The sequence below is a fragment of the Panthera pardus genome, unplaced genomic scaffold (genome assembly GCF_024362965.1).
Source record: "Panthera pardus isolate Hobbes unplaced genomic scaffold, ASM2436296v1 HiC_scaffold_15, whole genome shotgun sequence".
In the NCBI taxonomy this organism is placed as follows: domain Eukaryota; kingdom Metazoa; phylum Chordata; class Mammalia; order Carnivora; family Felidae; genus Panthera; species Panthera pardus.
Window position 1 is genome coordinate 35,432,957 of NW_026526710.1, and position 27,006 is coordinate 35,459,962.

The 27,006-nt window shown below is 37.6% G+C and overlaps 1 protein-coding gene across 3 annotated transcripts in view; it reads left to right on the forward strand.

Moving 5' to 3' along the window:
• Positions 1-27,006, forward strand: part of MYOM1 (myomesin 1) — a 154,168-nt gene that overhangs the window by 71,533 nt on the left and 55,629 nt on the right. For 2 of the 3 annotated variants that reach the window (XM_053902473.1, XM_053902472.1), the window contains 7 exons: positions 2,241-2,440; positions 4,806-4,862; positions 11,144-11,268; positions 16,219-16,402; positions 16,918-17,092; positions 19,124-19,245; positions 22,639-22,835. In XM_053902473.1, coding sequence (XP_053758448.1) covers positions 2,241-2,440; positions 4,806-4,862; positions 11,144-11,268; positions 16,219-16,402; positions 16,918-17,092; positions 19,124-19,245; positions 22,639-22,835 — 1,060 coding nt within the window. Of the gene's footprint in view, positions 1-2,240; positions 2,441-4,805; positions 4,863-11,143; positions 11,269-16,218; positions 16,403-16,917; positions 17,093-19,123; positions 19,246-20,436; positions 20,725-22,638; positions 22,836-27,006 lie in introns of all 3 variants that reach the window. The other variant, XM_053902474.1, reaches the window with a different exon arrangement.

Genomic DNA, 27,006 nt, shown 5'->3' on the forward strand with positions numbered 1-27,006 from the left:
TCATGGGTTCAAGCCCTGCATCGAGCTCTGTGCTGACAGCTCAGAGCCTGGAGCCTGCTTTAGATTCTGTGTCTCCCTTTCTCTTTGCCCCTCCCGCACTCATGTTCTGTCTCTCTCTCAAGAATAAATAAACATTAAAAATTCAGTATAATATATATATATATATATATGCCTATTGGGCTCAATACCATGCAGAGAAATATTTATAATAAATAATACACTATTTAACCCATTCTAAATTCTTCCACATTGTTTTGTCATTTAGTGATGATGAACTGTCAAGTTTTAGGTAGATTCTTTTTCATTTTTACAGACTGCCTTATTGTCTTTGGCAGATTTTCAAGGGATTTGCAAACTTCATCAGTGAAAGACCAGCAACAATTAGTAGCACATTTTGCTTTGTCATCATGAAAATCACCATATTGTGGCTTGTATTTATTAAAATTGGTTACATCCATGGCACTGTTCTAAACACATCACATATATTAACCATTAACCCATAACCACCATTTGAAAGGTAGACACTCTTATTACAAGTAGGAAACAGTAGCTGGCCCAAAGCCACATACTCATGAGAAAACACTAAGTTGCCTAAAGTCACACTAGAATTCAAATATCAGCCTGGCCATATGTTGATGTCCTTTCTGCTCCAACATGCTGTAGGCATCTCCAGAGCAGCTACTTCCCACCTTTCTTTCTGCCCACATGAGGGTTGGGAAACACACTCTACTATCACTGGGTCACCATGACAGCATCTGCATAGGGAGAGAGACAGAATCTCTGGAGACAGAGGCAGTTTGAAGAATTGTCCTAGGCCTCTTGGCTCCCTCCCAAACCCTACCCATAGCAGCTCGGGAATTTCTGCAAAGGCAAGATTTAAGGGTGAAAGGCAGGGATTTAAGCCATATTTGACAGCACTTTACATAAGGGTGAGGAAAATGTCTATTGTCTATATCAAAAACTGGAAGGGTGAGGCTGAGGAAGTGAAGAGAAACTTCCCACCCTGACCAACTTTGCACTGCCATTAGAACTCCCTCCCCCATCAGAATTATTTGGGAATTAGATGTTTTAATGTTTTTATTTATTTTTGAGACAGAGAGAGACAGAGCATGAGCAGGGGAAGGGCAGAGAGAGAGGGAGACACAGAATCTGAAACAGGCTCCAGGCTCTGAGCTGTCAGCACAGAGCCCGACGTGGGGCTCGAACTCACAGACCGTGAAGTCATGACCTGGCTGAAGTCGGACACTCAACCGACTGAGCCACCCAGGCGCCCCGGGAATTAGATGTTTTAGACATAGACCATATTGGGGAAGTGACATAAACTAAAAGTTCTGTGTTCTCATAAAAGCTGATGAGTTACTTAATCCTAGTGCTGTATAATTTAATCACATGCTGAGCCCCTAGCCCCGTCTATCAGGCCAATAGCATGATATGAACCACTCCACCCCAGACACCAACTGCAATAAAAGCACCCAGTTAGAAATCAGAGGTTCTAAGCACTTAATCTTTCCCTGCCAGTGGGCCTGGGAATTTCCCTGCATCTCATCAATCTCATCTGTTAAGAAACAAGTATATTATAATACTCTCTTCACCCTTCTACCTACACAGCATATAATGATCATTGAGTAGGCTTTTTCCAAGGGTGCCTGGCTCCTCGGTAGAGCAGGCAACTCTTGATCTCAGGCTCATGAGTTTGAGCCCCACATTGGGTGTGGAGATTACCTAAGAAAAAAAAAGTGAGCTCTTTCCAAACTACAGTATAAACAGGTACATTTAAGGTGTTAACTTCCTCAAACAAAATTTTTATTTTTAAAAGAAAATGTGTAAAGAAGACAAAGAAAGAAGTCACCAACAGTGGAATTAAAGACGTCAGCCAGGGAGATGTCTGGGGGATCCTCCCTCTTAGTCTCTCCAATGTCGAGAGTGTACATACCTGCCTGCTGCTTCTGTTTTTTCTCCCCAAAGTTCCTCTGCCTAGCATACAAGGCCCTCAGCTGCTAGTTTTCAGGGAATTTAAAGGAAGTATATGTGTTTAGGAAGGACCTGAGGCTTCTTTCTTATTAAAGAAGACACATTGCAATTAAGTGGAACTGAGTGCATGCAGTTAAATAACTACTGAACCACACCCGAGCTGGGTATTTTATAGGGAGATCTGAAGCAATTGGGTGGGTTTGCAGCTTTGGAGCTATTAATTTAGTCAGACTTCTTTTAATTCTTATTGATCACTCTTTTTCCCATAGGTGTGAGGTGGGCACAGATAGCTGGTCTCAATGCAATGACACACCTGTGAAGTTTGCTCGTTTTCCAGTCACTGGGTTGATAGAAGGTCGTTCTTACATATTCCGAGTTCGAGCTGTGAATAAAACTGGAATAGGTCTACCATCTAGAGTTTCTGAGCCCGTGGCTGCTCTGGATCCAGCTGAGAAAGCTAGACTGAAAAGTAAGCATTTTTCAATTTTCAGGATCTTCTTGAACTTTTTTAAAATATATTTATAACTGTAGTACAGCTCATTGCGAGGTCATTCCTCCCCCTTCCACTAGAGGGAGAAGAGAATAGGAAATCCTTTATGGGTTAGAAAATCCTAGAGGAAAAAAACAAAAACAAAAACAATTTGTTTTCTTGACTCATCCATTCACTAAGAGCTTTATTTTTTTATTTTTTAAAAAATAACTTATTTATTTTTAAATTTACATCCAAGTTAGTTATCATATAGTGCAACAATGATTTCAGGAGTAGATTCCTTAATGCCCCTTACCCATTTAACCCATCCCCCCCCCCCCACACACGCACAATCCCTCCAGCAACCCTCTGTTCTCTATATTTAAGAGTTAAGAGCTTTATTTCTTATTTTGATTCAGAAAATTCTCCTTATTAAATTGAGTTCTGGTCATTCTGTTTGAAATGAAATATGATAATCAAGAGCCCGGGAAGCATTTTTATTCATTTTATTAGCACACTCCAAATATGTTTTTCCTTTAATTCTTAAAATTATAAGATGGTCACATCTTTTGATGGTCACAATGGGGAAGGGAGGTCGTTATTGGCATCTAGTGGGTAGATGCCAGGGATGCTTCTTAACCTAGAATTTGCCCCCTAGAGCATTAATATCTCCACACCGTGAGTTCCTTTATATCAAAGGAAAAACACATTTACAACATATCTGATCTATACTTGAGTTTCCATATCAGACCATCAAAAATAATCTTTTCATATATTTAAACTCCAAGTCTCAATGTCAAAACCATGGTATATGAATTCCGCTCTGCATTTGTTTCATGGGAACCCATATGCATCCTCAATAATAGAAACCACAAAATGATATTTTAAAAAACTGTTCGAGGGGCACCTGGGTGGCTCAGTCGGTTGAGCATCTGACCTTGGCTCAGGTCATGATCTCACGGTCCATGAGTTTGAGCCCACGTCGCGCTCTGTGCTGACAGCTCAGAGCCTGGAGCTTGCATCGGATTCTGTGTCTCCCTCTGTCTCTGCCTCTCCCCTGCTCATGCTCTCTCTCTCTCTCTCTCAAAAATAAATAAACATTTTAAAAAACAAAAATAAATCATTGGATATTAACACTTCAGTCTATAACAGATTTTTCAACGTTGGCCCTATAGACAGTCTAGGCCAGATAATTCTTTGTTATGGGGGCTGTCCTGTTCATTGTAGGATGTTGAGAAGCATCCCTGACATCTACCCACTAGATGCCAATAACGACCTCCCTTCCCCATTGTGACCATCAAAATTGTCCCCAGACATTACCAAATGTCCCTGAGGGGCAAAATCACCCCAGTTGAGGACTGCTATTCTATGTCCTATTTGCAGTGTTTGTTTGTTTGTTTGTTTGTTTGTTTTGTTTTTGCCTTAGGTAGATATATGGCGTCACAAAAAGCTAAGCTCCAGAAAAAGTCTGGAGACTTTTTCTAATCAGGCTCCTTGATTGCCCTCTAATTACTTTTCACTTACTATCTGACTTCCCTCCCTCTTTCCTAATTCCATCTCATTCTTTCATTTACTCTATTTTTTAAATAAATTCTAATGAGAGTAAGATTCGTTTGAATTGAAAATAGGTTATCTTATGTATTACCTTTCTGTTTCTGTACAAACTATGGTGAAAAGTCTGGTGATAAAGCAGGAGTCGAACCATTCTCTCTGATATTTGTGGGAACACAGAAGTGAATTTCCTCTTCAATGAATGAATGAATGAATGAATGAATGAATGAAATGGATTTAAATGCATTTTACTCTTTTCCTGCCCATCTCACCCATTTTTCTTACTCCAGATCTAAGCTGGTTTCCTTCATAAATAACACTTGTCAAAATACAATGGAAAGAAATCGCTTTCATTGAACTGTACTGCAGGATTCACTTCATTCACTTTCATTTCATTGTACTGCAGGATTAGCCCCCCTCTCCTCTTTGAGCTTCATTATTGCAGATAAATAACTACTGGGCTTACAATTGTTCCAGAAACGTTTCCCCCAAATACATGCTATCTCTTAAGAAGACATGAGGGAACCTACATGTTTCCAGAGATCTATATTGAATAGTAAACAAACACAGGTTATTTACCTTGCTTGCGAAAGTACATTTCCAGAAATATTGACTCCAACTAGGCAGGTTCTGTGCTCTAGCAGATTGTGAGTCCCTTGAAGACGTAACACCGTATATGTGCTCAGTAAGATTCATTATGAAAATACCTAAGCAAACAAGTAACAAACTCAATTCTGACTAATATGGCCAGTTTGTGAATACAGTTGAAACTGCATTTAAGAATTTCGTGATTTTTACATTTATCTATGTTTAGGTCGCCCTTCAGCACCCTGGACTGGACAGATCATTGTCACTGAAGAAGAACCTTCAGGTAAAACTCTGTTTTCCCCAGATATTATTGCCCACATTTTGCCATGTGGTTTATCCTTTATTGTGAAGGGTACAGTGCATATTATTTAAGATGTTTAGAGAGGACATTCTGAAATATTTGGATACCATAAAAGAACTTATATTTTCAGAGATTCACTGTTTTAAAAAAAAGGCTTATTGAGGTACAGTTGACATATAGTAAATTGATATCTGTAAAATGTACAATTTGATAAATTCTACATGTGTATATTCCTGTGAAACTGTCACCATGATCAAAATAATAAACGTATGCATCACCCCTAAAATTTTCTCAGGCCCCTTTGTAATTTCTTTCTCATACCTCTTCCCAATCTCCAGGCCATCACTGATCTGCTTTCTGTCACTATAGTTTGCATTGTCCAAACTTTTAGATGAATGAATCATACTCATTTTTATCTTATTTTCCTCACTGAGCATAATTGCTTTAAGATTTATTCATGTTGATGTATATATCAGTTCATTTCAATTTTTTCATCCATTTACTGTCAAAAATTTCTATGAATATCCTTGTTAAGTGTTTGTAGGGACATATGCTTTCATTTTTCTTGGATGAATACCTAGGAGTTGAATGGATAGGTCATATGGTAGGTGTGTTTAATTTTTAAAGAAACTGCCAACTGTTTCCAAGATGGTTATACCACCTTGCATTCCCATCAGCAGTATGCGAGTTCCAGTTGTCCACGTTATCACCAGTAGTGGTATTTTATAGTGGGTGCATAGTGGTTTTAATTTACATTTTCCTAATAATGTTGGGCATCTTTTTTTTTTTTTTTTTACATTTATTTCTTTTTGAGAAACAGAGTGAGACAAAGCGTGAGCAGGGGAGGGGCACAGAGAGAAGGAGACACAGAATTTGAAGCAGGCTCCAGGCTCTGAGCAAGCGGTCAGCATAGAGCCTGATGCAGGGCTCGAACCCACAGGCTGTGAGACATGACCTGAGCCAAAGTCAGACGCTCAACCGACTGAGCCACCCAGGAGCCCCAATGTTGGGCATCTTTTTATGTATATATTGCCATTTTTGCATCATGATGCTTGAATCTTTGCCAAATCAAGTTTACTCAGATATTTTTCCTGTTTTGTTTTCTAGAAATGTTACAACATTAGCTCTTAGATTTTAATCTATGCTCCATTTCAAATCATTTTTTTCTATATTTTATGAAGTAAGAACCCAAGTTGTTCTTATTATCTTTATCATTTTGCATATGGCTATCCAATTATTTCAGCAATCTGTTCAAAAGATAATCCTTTTCCCATTGAATTGCCTTGGCACCATTGTCAAAATCAATTGGTTGCATATTTCTGGACTCTCTATTGGTCAATTTTATTTTCTCTACACCAATCACACTATCTTGATTACTGTAGCTTTTATAAGCTTCAGGTTGTTGTTGTTTTAAAAAGCTTCATAGTTTAAAACAAAAAACCAAACGAATAAATAGCTTCAGAGTTTTGAAATTAGGTAGTATTAGTCCTCTGATTTTTTTCCCCAAAGTTGTTTTTGCTATTCTGTCTTTGCATTTCCATGTAAATTTTAAAATCAGCTTATTAATTTATATTAAAAAACTTATGGATATTTCAACTGAGTCTTTTATATCCTTAATGATTTTCTATCTACTTGGTCTATTAAATTGATAGAGCAGTGATGAAATCTCTGACTGAAAAATAGATTTATGTATTTCTTCTTGCAGCTCTACCAGGTTTTGCTTCATATAGTTTGAGGTTTTGTTATTACATGCATAAGTAATTTATCTTCTAATGAATTGACCACTGTATTATTATAAAGTGATACTTTTTATTCATGGTTGTGTTTTTTGCTTAGGAATCTACCTTGTCTGATATTAATGTAATCATTCCAGGGTTGTTGTTTTTTTTATCAGTGCTAGCATGGCATATGATTTTCATCCTTTTACTTTTGACCTATATTTAAATTGTATTTTTTTAGGCAGCATATAACTGAGTCTTGACTTTTTATCCACTTGGGTAATCTTTGCCTTTTTACTAGAGTGAACAATTTACATTTTGTGTGATTATTGATGTGGCTGGATTTAAATCTACCGTCTTGCTATTTATTTTCTATCTGTTCCATGTGTTTGTTTCCTTTCTCCTCTTTTTCTACTTTCTTTTGGATTTAGTATTTTTTATTATTCCATTTTAGCTGTGTTATCTTATTAGCTATAATTCTTTATTTTGTATTATACTAGTTCAGAATTTATAATATACATCTTATCACAACCTTTCTTCAAGTAATATTATATTACTTCATGTATAGTGTAAGAACTTAAAACAGTATTATTCCATTTCCCCCTTCAAGCCTTGATGCTGTTATTGCATGGATTTTATTTGTGTATATATTATAAATTGCACAATACATTGCTGTTATTTTGGTTCAAATAGTCACTTATCTTTCAAAGAAATTTAAAAGTAAGAACAAATTTTCAAATATTCACTCACATTTTTACCATTCCTGTTCTTCATTTCTTTGGGTAGATCTCTTTGTTTTTGTAAGGTTTATTTATTTATTTATTTATTTTTTTTTTATTATTATTTTTTTAGTGTTTATATTTGAGACAGACAGAGACAGAGCATGAACAGGGGAGGGGCAGAGAGAGAGGGAGACACAGAATCTGAAACAGGCTCCGGGCTCTGAGCCATCAGCACAGAGCCTGACGCGGGGCTCGAACTCACGGACCGTGAGATCATGACCTGAGCTGAAGTCGGATGCTCAACCGACTGAGCCACCCAGGCGCCCCTAAGGTTTATTTATTTTTGAGTGAAAGAGAGACAGACAGAGTGCTAGTGAGGGAGGGCAGGAAGAGGGAGACACAGAATCTGAAGCAGGCTCCAGGCTCTGAGCTGTCTTCACAAAGCCCAGTGCGGGACTTGAACTCACAAACCATGAGATCATGACCTGAGCCGAAGTCAGCGCTTAACCTACTCAGCCACCCAGGTGCCCCTGTGTAGATCTCTTTGAATCTCAGGCATTTCCTTTACTATTTCTTATAGTGCAGGCCTGCTGGTTATGAATTATTTTATTTTTTTTTTTGTATGTCCAAAACAGTCTCTGTTTCATCTTCATTTTTGAAATATATGTTCATTGGTTATAGAATTCTAGGTTGACAGTTTTCCTTTCAGTACTTAAAAAAAAATTTTTTTTTAATGTTTATTTATTTTTGAGAGAGAGAGACAGAGCTCAAGAGGGGAAGGGCCAGATGGGGCGCCTGGGTGGCGCAGTCGGTTAAGCGTCCGACTTCAGCCAGGTCACGATCTCGCGGTCCGTGAGTTCGAGCCCCGCGTCAGGCTCTGGGCTGATGGCTCAGAGCCTGGAGCCTGTTTCCGATTCTGTGTCTCCCTCTCTCTCTGCCCCTCCCCCGTTCATGCTTTGTCTCTCTCTGTCCCAAAAATAAATAAAAAACGTTGAAAAAAAAAAAATTTAAAAAAAAAAAAAAAAAAAAAGAGGGGAAGGGCCAGAGAGAGAGGGAGACACAGAATCTGAAGTAGGTTCCAGGTTCCAAGCTGTCAGCACAGAACCTGATGTGGGGCTCAAATTCACGAACTGAGAGATCATGACCTGAGCCAAAGTCAAACGCTTAACCAACTGAGCCACCCAGGCACCCTTCCTTTCAGTACTTTAGAAAGGATGGTCCATTATAGCTCAGACCTACACTATAAGAATGACTATTGTTATTCTTACTTTGTCCCTCAGATATTTTCCTCTCTGCCTGATTTTAATAGATTCTTTTTATCACTGGATTTACAAATTTGATTATGATATGCATCTGTGTTGTTTCCTTCATGTGTCTTGTGCTTGGGGTGTACAAGTTTCTTGGATTCATGAGATTGGAATTGGATTCATGAGATTGGTTTCATGAGATTTGGAAAATTTTTTCACCAGTATTTCTTCTTTAAATTTTTAAAAAATGTTTATTTTTATTTTTGAGAGAGAGAGAGAGAGAGAGGGAGAGAGAGAGTGTAAGTGGGGAGGGGCCAGAGAGAGGGACACAGAATCTGAAGCAGGCTCCAGGCTCTGAGCTGTCATCACAGAGCCCGATGTGGGGTTCGAACTCATGAATTGCAAGATCATGACCTGAGCCGAAGTCGGACACTCAACCGACTGAGCCACTCAGGCACCCCTCACAAGTCTTTCTTTAAACATCTTTTTTCTGTATCCCTTTCTCTCTTCTCTACTTTAGGAAATCCAATTACATGTCACTTGAAACCACAGCTTGCTGATGCGATATCCATTTTTCCTTTCAGTCTTTTTTGATTTCTGTGTTCCATTTTAGACATTTTCTACTACTGTGCCATAATTTTACCATCCTTTTCTTCAGTGTCTAACTTGCTGTGAATTCCAGTCAGTGTGTGGGTTTTGTTTTGTTTTGTTTTCATTTTAGGTTTTGTAATTTACAGCTGTAGAAGTCTGTAGAAGTCTGTAGAAGCTGTAGAACAATTTGTATTATTTTTACATTTTCCATGTCTTTAATTAACAGGTTGAATCTTTATGCTCTGGAACATAATGAATATATTTATAATAACTGTTTTTATATCCTTGCCTGTTAATTCTATCATCTGTGACATTTTTTATTTTGTTTTCATTGATTGATTTTTCTCCTCAGAAGGGGCTATATTTTCATGATTCTTTGCATACTTAATAATTTTTCATGAGATGCCAGACATTTTGAACTTACATTGTGTGGTGCTGGATATTTTTGGTTTTTTATAAATGCTCTTGAGCTTTGTTCTGGGGAAACGATTTGATCTTTCAAGGGTTGTTTTGTTAGGTGAAATCAGAACAGCCTTTAGTCTAGGGATAATTTGGCCATACTACAGAGGAAATACCCTTCTGAGCAGTACTCTACCGGATGCTTGGGAATTAGATTTACACTCTGACTGGTGGGAATATGGACTCTCCCAGGCCCCATGAGAGCTTTGAGGATTGTTCTCTCCAATTCTTTTGTGTGGGTTTTCTCCAGCCTCAAGTGGTTTCCTCATATTCATGTTCTGATCAGTACTCAGGTGAACACTCCAGACAGACCCTCTGCAGATCTCTGAAGCCTCTCTCTCAGTGTAGCCCTTTCCTCCAGTATTCATCCTTCTGACTCTATCTGTAGATAGATACCTTGCCCTTCCTGGAATTCCAGCTTTTTTTCCTCCAGCTGGGGAGACTGCCAGGCTCTACGTGGTTCCTCTTCCTGAGCTGCTGTCTTGAACTTCTCTCTGGACAATAAACTAGGACAATAGTAGAGCTCACTTTAATTTGTTTCTCTTCTATCAGTCATCATTGTCCTAAGACAGCTAATATCCAATGTCTATAAACAGATGTTTCATGTATTTTGCATGGTATTTTAGTTATTTGACATGGAAGGGTTACTCTGATGTCAGGAACTGTGGAGGCTCTAAAATTTTACCCGACTTACAAACTAATACATTTTCTACCACAGTTTCATAGATGCTGGCAGAAGACAAGAGAGTCCTAGATCAGAAACAAAGGACTCTATAATTCACAGCGTGGTAGACCACATGAGCTTCACGTTCCCATTATTCTTCCCTGCACTGTCTCCCCCTCCCCACACCAAGTCCCACAGGGTGGTATGGAGGAGCACAGATGGGTGTGCACACACAGTACATTTGTGTCACATCTGAGAAACCTTGTACTTAGGACACCCCAGTCTTCTAAGGGGGCTGCTGACAGATCTACCCAACCTTTCTCTGAAGGACATTATCTTTTCTATTCTGGGCAGAAAACAAGACAACTTTCTGCCCTAGAGAATATACTATCTCATATTCCAAGTTTGTTTGCTTTCCAAACATCCTTGAAAAGATATTCTATATATTTTCTTAATGTTTATTCATTTTTGAGAGAGAAAGAGACAGAGCGTGAGTAGGGGAGGGGTAGAGAGAGAGGGAGACATAGAACTCAAAGCAGGTTCCAGGCTCTGTGCTGTCAGCGTGCCCTGAAAAGATATTCTATAAAAAGCTGATATAAGATGTACAGAAAGTAAAACTTATGTCGTTACTACTGTTTTTAAGGACCAGAAAGAAAATCAGAACTGTCAAGCAAAGAAAGTAAAATTGTGGCTTTGAGTGAATGAATGAATGTTTTAGGAAGGATTTCAGAGTTGGGGTACTTCTTTATACTGTGGAGAAGTAATGAACTCTTCCCCCAGTAGGAGAGAAGCATCTGTGCCTCTTGGAGCATGCTGGGCTTCCCAGAGTGTGTGCTTTTCACTTTTCCTCATTGTTTTTCAGAGGGTATTGTTCCTGGGCCCCCCACAGACCTCTCTGTCACAGAGGCCACCCGGAGCTATGTGGTGCTAAGTTGGAAGCCCCCTGGCCAGCGTGGCCACGAGGGCATTCTGTACTTTGTGGAAAAGGTAAGACTCTGGGATCAAACATTATTACCTCATGCCACTTCCTAAAGATTTCTTTAGAGAACTAGAGCTTAAATTTCCATTGTGTCCTGAACTCTTCAAACCCGTATAAACTATGAACAATCTTCACAGAAAAATGCATATCACACAAAACTTTGCCTAAAAGTTCAGGGGGTGTATAGATCTGTGAAGCTCACCCATAGACTCCAAGGAGGCCCACAGACCTCAAATTATAACCCTTTAAGAAGAGAATTGCTCCCGAAACTGTAAATTGTTCATATGGCAGTTTTCTAGAAGCTTTCTCTGTCTCTCTCGCTCTAGTAATAGCTTCTCATCTCTCTACAATTTGTCTTAAGCAGTCGAAACTGAAGATCAATGAGGGTAGATGAGCCAGAGGAATAGAAGTGACAATACTTTCAGAATACTGTCAAATAGCTGGAGGATCAAAGAGAGAAAGTCCTTACATGCTGCCTGGCACTTGGCCAGCACTACTCTAAGTACAGGTAGTAGGATGGGGTCAGAGATTGCAAAACAGCATGAGATACTGGCTAGTTCTTTCCCTCAAATATCTTGTAATTTTATTGTCATGCTCTTGGAGAGGGCAGCGTATAATGAAAGCCTAAAATGGGTGGAATGATGAGAATTATATGTGAATCTACCATAGACACAGATCTAAGGGCAGTTACAGTAAGCATTTATGCCCAGAAAATGGAGAAGAGCCAAGTCCTAGACAGGACGTTATTTGGGGCAAGTGCCCTAGTTTCAAGGGCAGACACAAAGGAGGAGTATCTGCCAGGCAAAACATAATTGCTCCCGGGACGGGGCATTTCAAGAGAATTTACTTAAAATGAGGTTCAAAATCCATTCATTAAGAAAGTTTTGATTAAGATATAATTGAAAAAAATGAAACTAAAATAAGCTTATTTTCTGTTACCCATAAGAACATTTACATTTATACTGGCAGCCACGCACCATTATTTTTGAAGAACAACAAATGAAACAATTGGCTGTATTTTTTGTGTATTTTGTTTTTATAAAATTGTGTGATAACAGGGTAAGTTGTCATTTACTTTACATTTTACCTTCGTAGTAAAATTATAGAAAAGGTTTCTACTTGGCAAAAATATTGCGGAGCTTGGTGAGTTTTCCTAAGAGCTTTTGTGTTTCATCCTTAATGCTATTCTGATCATTCAATTTCAGAACATCTATTAGGTCACCTTCCCTGATAATTATTACAGGAGAATAGACATGATGGGTATATAGGTACTTGCAAACTTCTGCAAATTAGGTGACAACATGAAAGTAATATGCAACTATCTTCATGGCCTTTTAGTTATTTGAGATCGTCAGAGAATATTATACTAGCATTAAAAATGCTAGGGTCTGTGGTTTTCCTATTTTAATTAATAAATGTATTAATTTATGTCCTTTTTAAAGACATTTATCATGTCTTTGAGGAGCATGCCTCACTTCTCCTTGTCCCTAGCACATTGGTAACAATAAATGGATTATTTCTGTAACATGGACATCTTTCAAAAGAATCTGATTTTACTAAAAACATATTAGATTTTTTATTGTTAGTAATTTGTATATTTTCTAGATATTAACCTCAAATTAACTAGAACTTGAGTAGCATTTCTGATTTTAAAATTTTTCTTTTCTTTTTTTTTCTTAATAGAGGGCAAGACTAGAGTGGAAAATGTTTATTTCCTGGTGTGCTTAATACATACCCTCCACTGAATCTTTTCGAAATTCTCCACAGGAAGAGAGTTCTGAGTAAGCTCTCTGACAGTAATTACCATCTTTCCTATAATAATGACACAGTAACAATGTACCACTGAGGCGTTTTCTTCAAATGAGTCAACTTTGGCTTCTGTTAAACATTTCCTCTGGTCACATAAACTCTAATTTCTCCAGGAAAGTCTATTAACTTCCCTAGACCTAAATACATATGAGTCTGTGATTAAAAATGTAAGTGTTCATCCACCAGCAAACCTGGCATGGAACAGAGGGAACATTTCGAGTGCAGGGTGAGCAGAGAGGCCTGTAAAGGCATGGATGATGTATACAAAAGGCCCAGGATGTTGACATATTGGGGGAGCAGAACATGTCCAGAGACCTAGGGCACACTTACAGAACTATCCAAACAGCACACCGTTGTCCTGAGCTGAGACTCAAGCTATTCTGATGAGCCACTTCTAATACATTGACCTTTCTTTTTTTTTTTTTTTTAACATTTATTTATTTTTGAGACAGAGAGAGAGCGTGAACAGGGGAGGGTCAGAGAAAGAGGGACACACAGAATCTGAAACAGGCTCCAGGCTCTGAGCCGTCAGCACAGAGCCCGACGCGGGGCTCAAACCCACGGACCGTGAGATCATGACCTGAGCCGAAGTTGGCCGCTTAACCGACTGAGCCACCCAGGCGCCCCTACATTGACCTTTCTAAAGAGAAATGTTCTACATGCTTTTGTCCTGCAGCACATTTTCATCCCCAGAATATTCATGCCCATGGGAGTTCTGCTTCTTTACCCCTGAGCTTGCACTTCTTTACAGAACTTTTTACCAGAATTTGCATGCACATAAAGCACAAAGTCACCTGTTATGGCTAAAGCTTATGCCCAGTTACACCATGTCTGTGAGCCCTAAAATGGTTGATAGTGAGGGGTTTATTAGCAAGGTTATTGGATGGATTGGTCTCCAGTGTTCCCAGCCTTCCTATACTGTGTTCTTCTCAGCCCCAAACTTTTTTCTCAGATGTGTTATGTCTTCAGCTCTTTCTCTCTCATTCCCTTATCAAAAATCTGGTCCTGTCAGAGATAAGGGTTGTATCACTTGCTAGCTCTGTTTCTGCATGCAGGAATGTTTACCAATGACCAGGCACTGTTCTTTTTTTTTTCCTTTCATAAAAATTTATGTTTATTATGCTTAATCAAATGTAAGTGATACATCCAAGGAAAAATTTGCTATTCTTTTAAATGAAATTTATTGTCAAATTGTTTTCTATACAACACCCAGTGCTCATCCCAACAGGTGGACCAGGCACTGTTCGAAGCACTCTGCACATGTTAACTCACCTAATACTTACGGTAACCTTATGAGGGAAATGCTTTTATTTTCATCATGCCTATTTTGTAGATGAGGAAATTGAGGCTTCGATGGGGCATGTAATTTGCTCAGGGTCACACATTTAGTAAGAGAGAGAGCTAGTATTTGAACCCAGACAGTCTGGCTCAGTTTCATATACTGTATCCAACTAGTATACATTGCTGCCTTTCAACCTTCCCAAGCCTGTCTTCTCTGGACAACATGGATAATCACACAGTGCTACCTCCACAATACTTAGTTCAGAGCACAGTTGAGAAGATTAAAGAGTTACAATGACATAAATCCCCTAGCATAGTGAAAGGCAGCTATTATTTTTTATTATGAAAGTATAAATGACTGATAATTGTTATATGTTCCCCAGGGGAGAATGTGTCAAAATGAATTAAAGCCATAAACTGAAGAATTGAAGGTCTGGGAGAATTTTATCCCTCAGTTATCAGCAGATTGACTGGTTAGGGGGAATTTATCCTCTCTACCCTTCCACACACAATGACACATCATGAAAGATTCGACAAGGGACTTTAGAGGTTACCCTGTCACATTTGTTTATTTTGCAAATGTTAAAACTGAGACCAAACAATACTCATGTGACTCTCCCCAGGTCACATGTCTTATTCTTAACAAAGCTAGGACCAGAGTGGATGCCTCTGGATCCTTTTCACCATACCATGTTGTCTCTCATTTCAAATCCATGAAGGTTATGCCAAACGATATACCAGTATTTTTATAGTCCCAAGAATGTATCATCCCTCACAGCTGGTCACTATATCGCAAGGTTTGGATTTCTGGAAAAGTATCTTGAAACTATTCAAAAGTTCCAAAGCAAAATCATTTCTGCTGACCTTGGGCAGAATTGAGAGTACAAATAGGAGGGGAAAAGGATTACTGAAGACTACTGATAGTTTTCTCACTATATTCTCTACCAAAGTGCAAATAGACACCACATCCTTTCAAGGATTTCAGAGTCACTCTAGACCACTTTAATTCCAAGAATAGAATGGCTTTAAATTAGTTTTTCCCATAATTTATTCTAAAATATGGGTAAGAAAAAAAGAACATCTTTATCTTTCATTAGCTTCCTTCCTTCCTTCCTTCCAAATTCAAAAAAAAAAAAAAATTCATTCATTCAGGAAAAAACAATTGTTGATTATTTCCTATGTGTCAGATACAATTCTAAGCTCTGGAGGATAGCAGTGAACAAGACAACTTGCTGAACTCAATTCACTGAAACTTATTTTCCAATGGAGGAGATGACAAATAACTTAATTTCAAATAGAGATAAGTGTTTAAAAAAATAATAAAGCAAGATAAAGGATAGAGAGTGATGAGAAAGGAACAAAACTCTTTCAGATTCTTTGGTAGAATAGGGAGGGGGTGATCAAGAAGGGCTTTCTGAGGAGGTGGTGTTTGAGCACAGACCTGAATGATATTCTGAATCATTAAATAACACTCAATTAAAATAAAAGTTTATAGCAGTGGAAATTAAAGTATCTTATATAGCACATTAAATTGAATTACCCACCCTAAGAATTAGAAAAGAATCTGACCCCAAGCAGTCCTCAAAATAAATTAAGGTCTTTTATAAGTCGATCAGTGATCTTACTTGGTTAATAAAGTCAGTGAAGTATTAAAGTATTTATCAAACAATGCAAAGCCAATTTTATTTAGATAATCCTATGAACTACAGATGCTTCATCCCCATTTCCTCCAAATCTCTTCTCCAGTTCAACTCACTGGTAACAGGTAGGTGGTTTGTTGACGGATAAATAAGACTGCTAGATGCCTGGCCTAGAGGTCCCATTTATTCTTGCCGTGCCGTGAATGGGTCTCACTGTTTGGGCTGCAGTGTGATGCAGAGACAGAAAACTGGCAGCGGGTGAACACAGAGCTCCCTGTGAAGTCTCCCCGCTTTGCTCTCTTCGACCTGGCTGAAGGGAAATCCTACCGCTTCCGCGTCCGCTGTTCTAACTCGGCAGGAGTGGGTGAGCCCTCAGAGGCAACGGAAGTGACCGTGGTAGGGGATAAACTTGGTAAGTGTGGAGTTCCCTTGAACAACTGTAAACTTCTTTTACTTCAATTTAAGAAAAACTTCCAAAGCAAGTACTCATCAGAACGTATATGCCCGGAAGCAAAAGTAGTGGCATCCTTCTTTCGTATCATGAATTTAATTGATGACTATACTTGACTGATACATTTCAAAAATTCATTATTATGAATGATGAAGTTATGAAAAGTAAACTTCTTTGGGAGTTTCAACAGTATTGTTAATGTATTTTTTCTGGAGTGGGTTGGTAGGTTCCTGGGTATTTAGTTTATCATTATGCCCCCACACTAACATATTTTTTTTTTTTTATTTTCTGCTTTAACAAATATAAAGTAAGTAACTGTATGTTTGAGATGACTACTTATGTAAAATTTATGTGTGTGTGTGTGTGTGTGTGTGTGTGTGTGTGTGAGAGAGAGAGAGAGAGAGAGAGAGAGAGAGATAAGAATGAAGTTTTTTAAACCACACCTGAGTTTGATCATCATTTTCCTCCTTTGTCAGATATCCCAAAGGCCCCAGGCAAAATCATCCCAAGCAGAAATACAGACACATCAGTGGTAGTTTCATGGGAGGAATCCAAAGACGCCAAAGAACTGGTCGGGTACTACATAGAGTCAAGTGTGGTTGGCTCTGGCAAGTGGGAGCCCTGCAACAACAACCCTGTGAAGGGCCCACGGTAACCACAGTGTTGGGGGGTGGGCTGTGGGGAGCCTTCTGACTCTAGAGCATAGAGGCTATCAGGAGGAAATCAGCCATGGACCCATACAGCAGCACCAACATCCAGTGGAGGAAGACTTTTTAAAACATTATGCTTTAAGGGGTGGCTCAGTTGGTTAAGCGTCCGTCTGACTTCAACTCAGATCATGATCTCATGGTTCATGTGTTCGAGCCTCACGTTGGGCTCTGTGCTGATAGCTCAGAGCCTGGAGCCTGCTTCGGATTCTGTGACTCCCTCTCCCTCTGCCCCTTTCCTTGCTCATGCTCTCTCTCTCTCTCTCTCTCTTAAAAATAAATAAATATTTAAAAAATTTAAAAAGAACATTATGCTTTATATATCCAAATGAATTAAAAATTGAACATTATCTACTGCTATATATTTTTTTTAAAGTTTTCTTGGGATATTAAACACTTAGAAACACATTAATGCCAGCTATGATGGGTTCACTTTATAGCTCTTTTCTGATTCTTTTCCTTTATGCTATTTGTTCTTTCTACCCCTCTTTTGTGGTCTTTAATATCCAAAATGATAAGATTTCAAGGGTCTAATAGGCTCTAGCTGACATAAAATAGCCAGGCATTTTAAATGAATAGGAAAAAAGTATCAACATTTTACAAATTTTGAACATGGTGAAACTCAGTGCTAAGGAGACATAAGTAACACCAAAAAAAAGGACACTCAGAATACTTTGCCACTTCTTTACATCTGTTTCTAATATGGAGAGGGTTTTTTTCTTGCTTTCAAATGTTTTGTCAACCAGTCTTGCAAGTTGATGATGAATTCTTGTCTGCAACCAAACTCTGAGACTCCTTTGATTTAGGACCGATCTGAGAGGAGAATTCCCCCTGCCCCCACCAGAATTGTCATGCAGGCTTGTTAGGCAGCTTCTGGCATGGCCACTTTCAAGTCCAAGGACCCCCATAGGATGAGTTGTTTCTTTTGCAGAACATGAGAGAATAGAGACAAATCAATTAATGGGTGAAAGCAATATGTTTTTCAAGAGATTCACTTGGCCTGTTTACTCATTTCACTGTTACTCTCAGTTCCCAGCATTTTCCTGGGGCTATTTAGAAATATTTATAGAGGGTGAGGCAGGGTCTGCCTTTCCACAAACAGATGGCAGCTTCTCAAGGGCAGGCACCATTTTCTATTCATCTTTGTGCCCACAATACCTAGCTCAGTGCCTGGAACACTGAAGTGCTCAATAAATATTTGCTGAACTGAGCTGACCTGAAGAATTGGCCTCATTTATGTCTGCCTTCATTAAATATTCCAACTTTACTAATGGTAATAGAGTCATTAGCAGACCTGTTATTTCCTCTGGTTACAGTGTTCAGGATGGATTAAAATGTTACAGTGATTCATGAAACAGCTATTTATAGCCATAATAGCTATTAAGGAAGGAGGTTGTTTTATGTGTGAAACTGGCCATGGATTCACACCTCATTACTGGATCCTCATTTCTAAATGGTTATCCATATTTCATCTTATTTTCAGATTCCAGTGTCATTTCTCAAGTCATTATGCCTTCCCTGGTATGCAGGGAAGCAGTAACTAGGCCTCTGTAACAGGGAGCAGCCAGTGTCTTACAGCCATAAGTGTAAACCTGAAATAGCCATTAATGATATCATTAATATCACCTATTATTTATTAAAAGACTCCTCTATGCCAGACCCTGAAATAAGTACTTTAAATACAGCCAGTCTTTACACAAAAGTTATTATGGAGGCATTATTATCCCCATTTTACTGATGAGCACACAGAGCCTCGGAAAAGTTAAGGTACTTAATTCAGGGGAAACCCAGGACTCTGAATTGTTTGATAGAGTTTAGAAAATCGCCTTAATTAGCTGCCTTCTTGTCTAAAGCACATACATTACCTGATCTCTCTACGAATTATTTTTATAAACCCAGATCATTCAGTTAAGCTAAAATCATCTTGTCTAATTTGCCTGCTAGAAAAGTTTTTAAAAACTCCTTTTCCTTTTAGATTTACTTGCCATGGACTGGCAACTGGCCAGAGTTATATCTTCCGGGTCAGAGCAGTTAATGCAGCTGGACTTAGTGAATATTCACAGGATTCAGAAGCGATTGAAGTAAAAGCTGCTATAGGTAAGTACCTTCTGCGTAGCTTTGGAGGGCAAAAAGTGAATTTTTATGTTATAAAGGAAGATACCATCCTCGCCAGAAATGGTTTTAAAGCTTCTAGTACTGCTCGAGGGTTCTGTCCTCAGATGATCATTTTCTCTGACTCCAGGTGACAGCTAACCTTCCATAGCCATCATTTTACAGATCTTCATCACTTACCCAGACTCTGTGCATCTGTAGCCTTGCCATCTTCACAAGTCCGAGTGTCCTCAGATAGTTCCCATTGTGTGAAACTCCATTCTAACTTCGTGCTCATCCTGGGAGTGTGGAGGGCCATCCGGTTCCGTGAAGTGGTATATCACCCATAACCCACGTCATTTTGTACCTAAATGCCATTTCACCTGCGACAAAGCCTGGCTTGTTTTCACTAACAACATGCTTTTTACAAACTCCTCTAAATTTCGTGCAAGATACTTGTGGTTGCTTGGTCATATGCTACATTTCTGCTCACAAAGTAACCAACAGAATAAAACCCGTAATAAAGTAATTGTATGAGTGTACATGATGTGCCTCCCAATCTTAGATAAAGCAGGGAAAGGACCCACATAGCTCAGAGCACTAAAAATTATGTCTGTGATAGAGTGACACACATTTGAAGGGAAAGATTATTTAATACCAGTTATCTTCAGTTATCATGCCGTATTACTTTTTAATATTCCTTATAATATGGACAGTAGGTAACTTTTTTTTTTTTTGAGGTTGGGAGGTACAGGCCATTAATATTTCAGTAATGTACATAATTCTAGCTGTTATAAAATCAGGATCTTTAATGTATGTCCTGTGCACTTTATGATCCATTCTGCCCCCTCATTCTGTGAATTAAGAGGACTTAATATCTTTCAAAAAACGTCAGAAGTTTGCTTTTTTCTTGTATATACTTGGGTTCTGCCAATCAAAATGGTTCCTGTTTCTGTCTGTGGTTTTTTGTTCTCATTTCTTCTTTTCCAGAATATGGAGAAGTTGAAATGTTTCCTTGGTGTAAATTATGTGAAACATGTGCTTTCCGTATTTCTTGCAAATCTGAGTGATTTCTGTTAAACTAAGATTCCTTGTTCTGTTTGTGGTCCTAATGGTTTTCCCTTTGTTCTGTTAAGTAAGAGCAATTTGGACTGTGTCTGGGCTCAAAGCGTTTCTGTTGTTATCTGGTGATTGTAGGGGGAGGAGTGTCTCCAGATGTGTGGCCTGAACTGAATGATACACCTGGTGGACTAACAGACTCCAGGGGAGGCATGCATGAAGCCTCCCGGCCAACCTTTAAGAAAGATGCTTTGCTTGGTAGCAAACTTAACAAACCTTCACTACCCAGTAGCGCTCACAACCTGGGCCAAACAGAAGTGAGTAAAGTAAGTGAAACAGTTCAGGAAGAGCTTACCCCATCACCACAGAAGGCAGCTCTTAAGGGGAAAAGTAAGTCTGACCCTCTGAAAAAGAAGAAGGACATAGGTGAGAGTTGAAAGAGTCAACTGTTCCATCTGTCTCCATCAGTGTCCTCACCTCATCGTCCGGATCACACTCTTCCATCTGTGTTCGCTTTCATCTATGTATATTCTTAATTTTCTGTGTTTTCAGCTATCCATTTGCAATACTTTTGTCTAGTGAGTTGTAAAAGTAATTTTATATGAGCTTGGCTTTTATACATAGTTTACTGTGCTTAGTGACAATAGAATAAGGTGATTGGGTTATAGAGTCCTTTTTGGTTTCTCAGACAGACACAGGTTTAGCCTCATTTTGCTAAGAAAATTAGAGCTAAGAGCACAAAGAATATGAGAATCACAGCCTATGTGAGGTCCTTTGAAATGTTTATGTTCAGTACATGTATAGGAAAAATATTTTACAAAGAAGTCACATTTAATCAGGATCATAGTTATTAACTTCCATTGTTTATCTTCAGGTGTTCAAGTTATCCTTCATATTTAATTCAAATAAATATGAGTAACATTATCTCTCTGAGTTACCATGAAAAGTTTAATAGGGTATTATAATCATATAAAGCTAAATTCTATGATTTATGAATCACATTCCCAGAACTGTTTTATTTAAGACTATTTATCAGTAAGCTCAGAATTTTCTGATTAGGATATTTGATACTTGTGTCTTATATATTCTAGGAGACAGTATTTTTCTTATCAAATAAAAATGAAATGATAAGCATATACTGACAAACTATAGCATGCCTGTCTTCCACCCCCTATTACTTCCCCACCCGTAACTTCTGTAATGTATTTTTTTGACACCTTTATTGTCCCTTCAACTTTGAGATGGGATATTCATTTGAGAATTCACATTCAACATTGCTCTGTAATAGGGAGAGAGAGAGAGAGAGAGAGAAATTTCTTTTTTAATGTAAAGAATGAAGGAGGTTGGTGAGGGGGAAGAGAAACACATGTATTATTTTTAAAATCTTTATTGTTCTGAGAATCTTTTGAATAAGAATAAATAGTTCTTTTTTTCCTATAATCCAAATAAATATTTAGAAAACTCTTTCTGATGTTATTGCACATCTAGATGGATTTCTTTCCACCATCTCACCTTCTCTTTCTTTATCGAAAACCATAATTTAGCAGTTAGGTGAAAAGTTGATCAGCAAAGCCACATAAATGAAGTAAGTCTTTTAAAACATCGTCCACATGTATTTCTGGTTATGCACTAATAAACACAGTGACAACTATTCAGTATTTTGTACTATATGAATAATAGTCCAACATCAGATTAAAAATAATGCAGCAAAAAGTATTATGTAATAAGAGAAAAATCACATGGCAGATTGTGCCTGGCTTTAAAAAAAAATTTTTTTTTAAGGTGGCATTTAGCTGAGTTCCAGAATAAGATTTGTCCTGTGTGTAGACAGAACTTGTTTAGTTGTAAGGTCTCACAAGGGTATGTATGCCCAAATGGTGAAATGCTATCCTTTTGGAAATAATATGGAAATTCTCAGTAAGGAATTGAGGGAGAAATTAATATACACATTTCATTTTCCTGAAGGAGCAAATAGAAACAGAACTACAAAAAGAAACAAAAATATATATCTTGGGGAAAAGATGTCTTCTTACGGGTAACAGAATCACTTTTCATATTATTGCACCATCTTGCTGTTAGTATTTCAAAAATTATTCTTCCGTGGAGGGGTGGGGCAGCTTCTTTTTATCTTTGCAATAATAATTGCAGTGCCCTTTTTACTGTGTGTTGGCTTTTTTCTCATACACCAGATTGGATGCCAAGTTACTGATCAGTCTCACAATTTAGTCTCATACTGCAAGAGCCTAGTGCCCTCTCACATGGTACTAATGACATGAGTTTAATGTACATAGAATCATAAATGCATTTCTGTCTACTCACGAGCGATTCATATTGCAACAGCGGCACCATCGCCACCCTATGATATCACTTGTCTTGAAAGTTGTCGTGACTCGATGGTTCTTGGATGGAAGCAACCAGATAAGAGTGGAGGGGCTGAAATTACTGGCTATTATGTGAACTATCGTGAGGTAATTGACGGGGTACCGGGAAGATGGAGAGAAGCCAACATCAAAGCTGTCAGTGATGAGGCATATAAGGTAAATGTGTGACCTTCTGTAGTGTGGAGTGTCATGTATATGATGACACGGTCACTTGCACACCATGCACACTCACCTACACACCCAGCACCTTGTAAATGATTCATGTCATTACTCCAGGGTCCACTGTCTGCAATGACATGAGTTTTGTCATTGTCATATACGGTAAGTCATATAAGGTAAGTAGAAGTGATCTGACCAGGAAGGATTTGTATTTTCTGATTCATACACATAAGCAATAACTTCCCAGAACATTTACTGTGAAATGTATATCTATTATAAAAATTAGTGTTTATTTCAAGACTTATGAAATATCTGTAACCAATATGCCACTAGCACCAAGGGTCCCAGGATCCAAATGACTAGATTTTTAACTTTCAGTGTTCAAATGACAAAGGATAAAGGGACATGGGCCTGGTGGTCAGACTCAGCTCACCACTTGTGAAGTGTCCCCCATGAAGGGATTGTTCACATGTGTATACCCACAAGTTTCCCTTCTTCACTGCTTTGCCCATCTCAGCACACTTGAAGGGTCTTACTGTTGCCACAACTATGCTCCCCCCCACCCCCCTTTAGAGCATTGTCAGCTGGAGGAAAGTTACCACCTCCTAGTACTCACAGAACCCCAAGCTGTGGGGGCAAGAGCAGGGCGAGGCTGGGCGAATGCTTTCCCTAACTCAGTGCCACGCTTTTTAAATCTAACACTTAAAATTTATGAAATATCACACACATACTGAACACATAAAGAATAAAACAAGAATACTTAAAATAAAATTATGTTTTTAAGATTCTTCCATGTCAGTGTGTAGCTATGACTTCATTACTGTGTTGTATTCTATCATAGGACCATCTCACAATCTACTTTTCCATTCAGTTATTGATTGATATTCGGGCATTTTTGCATTCATAGCTATATCAAACAGTGTAGCTATGAACATTTTTGTTTGTATCTGCTGGCACATACATGCACTAGTTTCTGTAGGTTATTATCTAAAAGTAGAATTGCTGGTCCAGAGAGTCTGTTTATCTTCAATTTTAGTAGATAATTCTATACTGTTTTTCTAAAGAGTATGAGAATTCCCATTGTTGCACATCCTTCTAACACTTGCTATATTCACACATTCTCAGTTTTGACAGTCAAAGTGTCAAATGAGTCTGAACATCTCTTCTTGTGTATACATATTCCACTTGAAATCTCCTTTTATAACATGCCTATTCAAAGGTTTTGCCAGTTTTCTACTAGGTTTTCTTACTGACTGGTGATGTTCTTTATATATTCTGAGTTTAAATCCTTGGTAGCTGTAGAATCTGCGTCTATCTTCTCCCATTTATTGGCTGGCATTTTCTTCTCCCTATGGTAATGACACTAGTTTTAATGTCAGATTTATTGTGGCCAGACTTAACAGCATTGGCTTTGTCATTAGTGATTGCTGTACCCCCGCACCCTTTTTTTAAGAGATGCCTTCCCTATTGAAGGTCATGGGGATATTGTATTAGATTACCTTCTCAAAGCTTTATGGTTTGCCACTTACATTAAAGTCATTACTTCACCTATAAATTTTGTGTGTGGTGTAAAGTAAAAGTCAACATTCACTTTCCCCCCATGGGTTTTCAGTTGTCCCAGCATTATCTATTGAAAATTGCAGCTATTCTGCTAGGCTATCTGTATCATGTATCAAGTTTCTTTGATGTGAGTGTCTGCTTCCATGTTCTCTATTTTGTTCCACTGGTCTGTTTGTCTACCACTGGGCGAGTACCACACTAATTTAATCATTACCACTCTATAGTAAATTTGATAACTGGTAGATCAAATTATCTTCGTTTATTTTTTTATTCCAAGGCTATTTTTAGCCCTTTGCACTTTGATATAAATTGTAGAATTAGGTTACCAAGTTCTACCAAAAAACAAGACAAGCAAAAGAAAATATAATAAGAAAAATTAAATTAAACAAAAACATTTTAAAATTCTGATTGGATTGTATTGACTCTACAAAGAAATTGAGGAATCATTGATATCTTACAATATATTTTTAATGTTTATTTATTTTGTGAGAGAGAGAATGAGTGCAGGAGTGGGGGAGGGGCAAAGAGAGAGACTCCCAAGCAGGCTCCCTGCTGACAGCAAGGAGCCCAAGGTAGGGCTCAACACGGGGCTCGGCTAGGGGCCTGATCTCAATCCCATGAACCATGAGATTATGACCTGAGCCGAAATCAAGAGTTGGACTAACCAACTGAGCCACCCAAGTGCTCTTGACATTTTTAAAATATTAAATCTTCTAATACATGAACATGATATTTCTCTCCATTTATTTTGGTCTTCTTTAAAGTTTCTCAATAAAGTTTTATAATTCTCCATAGAAGTCCTACACATCATGTTATTTATTTATAGGTGTTACATATTTTCAGTGTTTAAATAGTATATTTTATATCATTTTGTTATTGCTGGAATATAGAGATATACCTAATTTTTATACATTGATTTTACATGTCATTGTTATGTATAGGTTTTTTGCTAAATTGTCTCATAATTTCAAAAAGCTACCTATGAACTCTTTTTGATTTTTTATGTATCATCATATCATCTGCAAATGACAATTTACTTCTTCATTTCCAAATTTTATATTTTTTGCTTCATTTTCTTAACTTTCTGCTTAGAGTCTTTACAAAATGTTGATAGAAGTGGTGGTCTTGGTCATTCTAGACTTGATCTTTATCTTAAAAGAAAACTTTTCAACATTTCACTGTTAAATGTTATATTTACTATCAGTGTCTGATAGACATCTGTTATCAACTAAAGGAAGTTTCCTTCCGTTCCTAGTTAAGAATTAATTTAAATTATCAAATATTTTTTCTGAATCTATTGATATGGTTATACAATTTTTCTCTTGAGTTTTAATGTGGTATATTCTACTAATTGTCTAATGTTAAAACAACCTTGCGTTCCTGGCATAAATCCAAACTGGACATTATGTATACTGTGTCTGTATATTACTTGATTTTGGTTTTTTTGCTTATTATTGTTTAGGATTTTTTGCCTCTATGTTCATGAATGAAATTACCCTGAGACTGTAATGAATTTGATATAAATACCTGACAAGGATAGTACTGGAAGTGAAAATTCCAGGAAAATCTCACTTTATTGAGATATAATTCACATATTGTAAAATTCACCCAATTAAAATGTTGCTTTATATATTTTGAAGGGATGTTATTAGATGCGTACGAAGTGACTTTCTGTATCACTAACAATATGTTTTTCCTTAAAGTCTATATTATCTGTTATTAATAGAAACTTACCAATTTTCTTTTGGTTGGTGTTTGCATGGTATATAATTTTTCATCCTTTAACTTTCTATCTATCTTTAACTTTATGCTTTGTATGTGTCTTTTAAAAATAGTATAGGGTTATGTATTTTTTCCTACCTGAGAGTCTTTGTCATTTAACTAGAGTAATGTTACTACTAGTTACTTTTTTGAAAAACCAGTTATCTTATTTTGTATTTTCTATTTGTTGTGCCTGTTTGGTTTCATTTTCTGTCCTTACTTGACTACTTTGAATAGTTTTTTCCCCATCAGTCATCCCCTTATTCCTGTACACTACCTTGAAAGCTATAGATTCTGGGTTTCTGGGTTTGTTTTTGGTGGTTATTCTAGAAATTACCGTGAGCAAATTAACAGTCCAGTCTGAATTTATTCTATTGTTTTACCCTTGTCTGAGAAGCATAGAGCCTCAAAATACCTTAAGCCAGTTCCCAACTTGTATGCTATTGTGTGTGTTAAGTCTTTTTTTGAATCCAAAAGTATTGTTATTATTGTTTTATCTCAATAATTATTTAGATTTATCTACATATTTTACATTTTATTTGATTTTATATCTTTGGCCTTCCATTTGAGATTACTTTCCTTTTGTCTAAATTAAATAGTTTAGAATGTTCTTTAGTGAGGGTATTCTGAAGATACATACTCTTCACGTTTATCTGAAAATAACTTTATTTTCATTCTTCAAAAAATTTTTTCTGGATAAAACATTATATAATAGTAGTTCTTTTCTTTCACACTTTAAAGGTATAATTTCACTGTCTTTTGGCTCATTGTTGCCACTGACATGTCAGCTCTTATTTTTATTTTTTTAAGATTTTTTTTAAGTAATCTGTGTACTCAATGTGGGGCT